Genomic DNA, 1,985 nt, shown 5'->3' with positions numbered 1-1,985 from the left:
TATATATATATTTATTATGTATATATATATATATATATATATATATATGTATATATATATATATTTATATATATATTTATATGTATATATATATATATATATATATATATATATATATATATATATATTTAATATATACATATATATATATACATTCAACTTACGTACACATTCGAAGGTAAACTTATATGTGGTATGTACAATACGGAAACAATCGTGTGATATTATGCGCTCGAATTCACATTCCTGAGAATATCATCCTTCCGTAAATTGCAACATTCAAGTCATGGCGTAATACCCTGCTACTATATTTCGAGTAGATATTTTGTGCATCTCCTTCTGCAGGAATAGTGGACACCCTTTACACCGAACAATCATGAAAGACAGATTAGAGAACCCAGTAGACTAGTCTCTAAATTACCTCTGTATCAACTTCGAGTAGCAGCTCTCCAGCTTATGCTGGCAGTGGCTCTGCAGCCGCATATACGACGTGTTTGTCGCCAGCTCTTTGTTCAGGTTGAAGAGTGCGTTGTATGGGGCGAGCGTCTTCTCCATCTCACCTCCGGTCATAGCGGTCTCCATGACTTTGGCATGTGTCTCGATGTCCCTGGATATGCATCACAGTGGTGGGGTCAAGGGTGTGCAGAGGATATGGATTGAACTTGGAATATGCGAAAACCATGAGATTTGCAGTTAGTCTGTTGTCCATTTTCTAAGAAGGTTCATAGATATCGTACCTAATTCAGTACAGTAGTACGTGAACCGGGGACTAGCATACTCTACACTTTCGTAAGCGCCCTAAAGCGGACCACGGGTAGCCATCCCCGACTGATCCTTATCTTTGAAGTAAATTCGCATAGAATGACTCCAATAGTAGGTAGACCGATGATAGTCGCTGTGTACAGAATTATCTCTACCAAAGACATTGAAATTTTGCTCGCAAGATGGGTGTAGGCTGGACGTGAGCTCTAAAACACACCATGATCACAGCTACCAGGCTAGCAGAACCTGCACCCCCTTCAAGCACAGCATCGTCACCTTGGAACACTCCGAAGTAACGATACAGGCACGTCCTTTGTAACACATATACAGCATACCCACAGTGACCTTAGTACATATGAACATCACCCATCGACTGCACTCACTCCAGGCTGCTCAAGAACCGGTGTTTCTGACGCTCACTCTCCAATTCGACCAGCAGAGGATCCACATCCGATAGAACAGACGTCCACTTCTCACGCTGCAAGGGGAATGTACAGAGTTTCCGGATAAGCACGCTTACAACCTCCAGATGAGCATGTACATAACCTCCAGATGAGCATGTACACAACCTTCAGATAAGCACAGGGTTGACCTGTATTCTCATACCCACTCGCTGTGGCCCTTGGAATTACATCGAAGAATAGAACTTCTCCTCAGAGAGGCTGTACGCAGGCTGTATGTACATCATTAAGATGTAGTACTCGACAGTAGGTCAATAACAAAAGGATGACGATAGAGTGTCAATATACTACGAGTGTATTTGCTTTAAGTGAAAACAACTACGGATCAGAACGTACTTTCCACAGTAGTGCATGACAAGGTACTCATCCAACCTCGTACGACCATTAGCAAACGTCTCGACTCATGTGTATAGTATTGTATGGCACGAACGAATAGATCGATCCGCGCATATCGGTATATATAAATACACACACAGTACCCGGCAGTATCGAGTGAATGTCCGGTTTACATAATATTGCATGCGCGGGCCTACTAGATATTCCGCGTGCAGAACTCAAGCGTATCTGGCAGGTTAGCTGAAGGAACTGCCCCACTACGGATGCTCATCAATCCGTAGGATTTGGAAGTACGAAACGATATAGGCAGAATACGCGGACGAGCTCAATAAGCATGCCTTTCAGTGTGTATTGATACTGAGAAAGCGTATATAAATATATAAATATATATATACATATATATATATATATATATATATATATATA

The 1,985-nt window shown here is 41.1% G+C and overlaps 1 protein-coding gene across 1 annotated transcript in view; it reads right to left on the bottom strand.

Annotated features, from left to right (window-relative positions):
* The window catches only part of SARC_02531 (hypothetical protein), a gene marked incomplete at its 5' end in the record, with an annotated part of 13,074 nt that extends 11,708 nt beyond the window's left edge, over positions 1–1,366 (bottom strand). The window contains 3 exons of the mRNA XM_014303699.1: positions 422–607; positions 1,146–1,240; positions 1,355–1,366. Coding sequence (XP_014159174.1) covers positions 422–607; positions 1,146–1,240; positions 1,355–1,366 — 293 coding nt within the window. The remainder of the gene's footprint in view (positions 1–421; positions 608–1,145; positions 1,241–1,354) is intronic.
* Between the last annotated feature and the right edge of the window lie 619 nt (positions 1,367–1,985).

Source organism: Sphaeroforma arctica (assembly GCF_001186125.1).
Source record: "Sphaeroforma arctica JP610 unplaced genomic scaffold supercont1.115, whole genome shotgun sequence".
Taxonomy (NCBI): domain Eukaryota; class Ichthyosporea; order Ichthyophonida; genus Sphaeroforma; species Sphaeroforma arctica.
The sequence above is the reverse complement of the archived record's forward strand: the minus strand, read 5'-3'. Positions and strand labels throughout refer to the sequence as shown.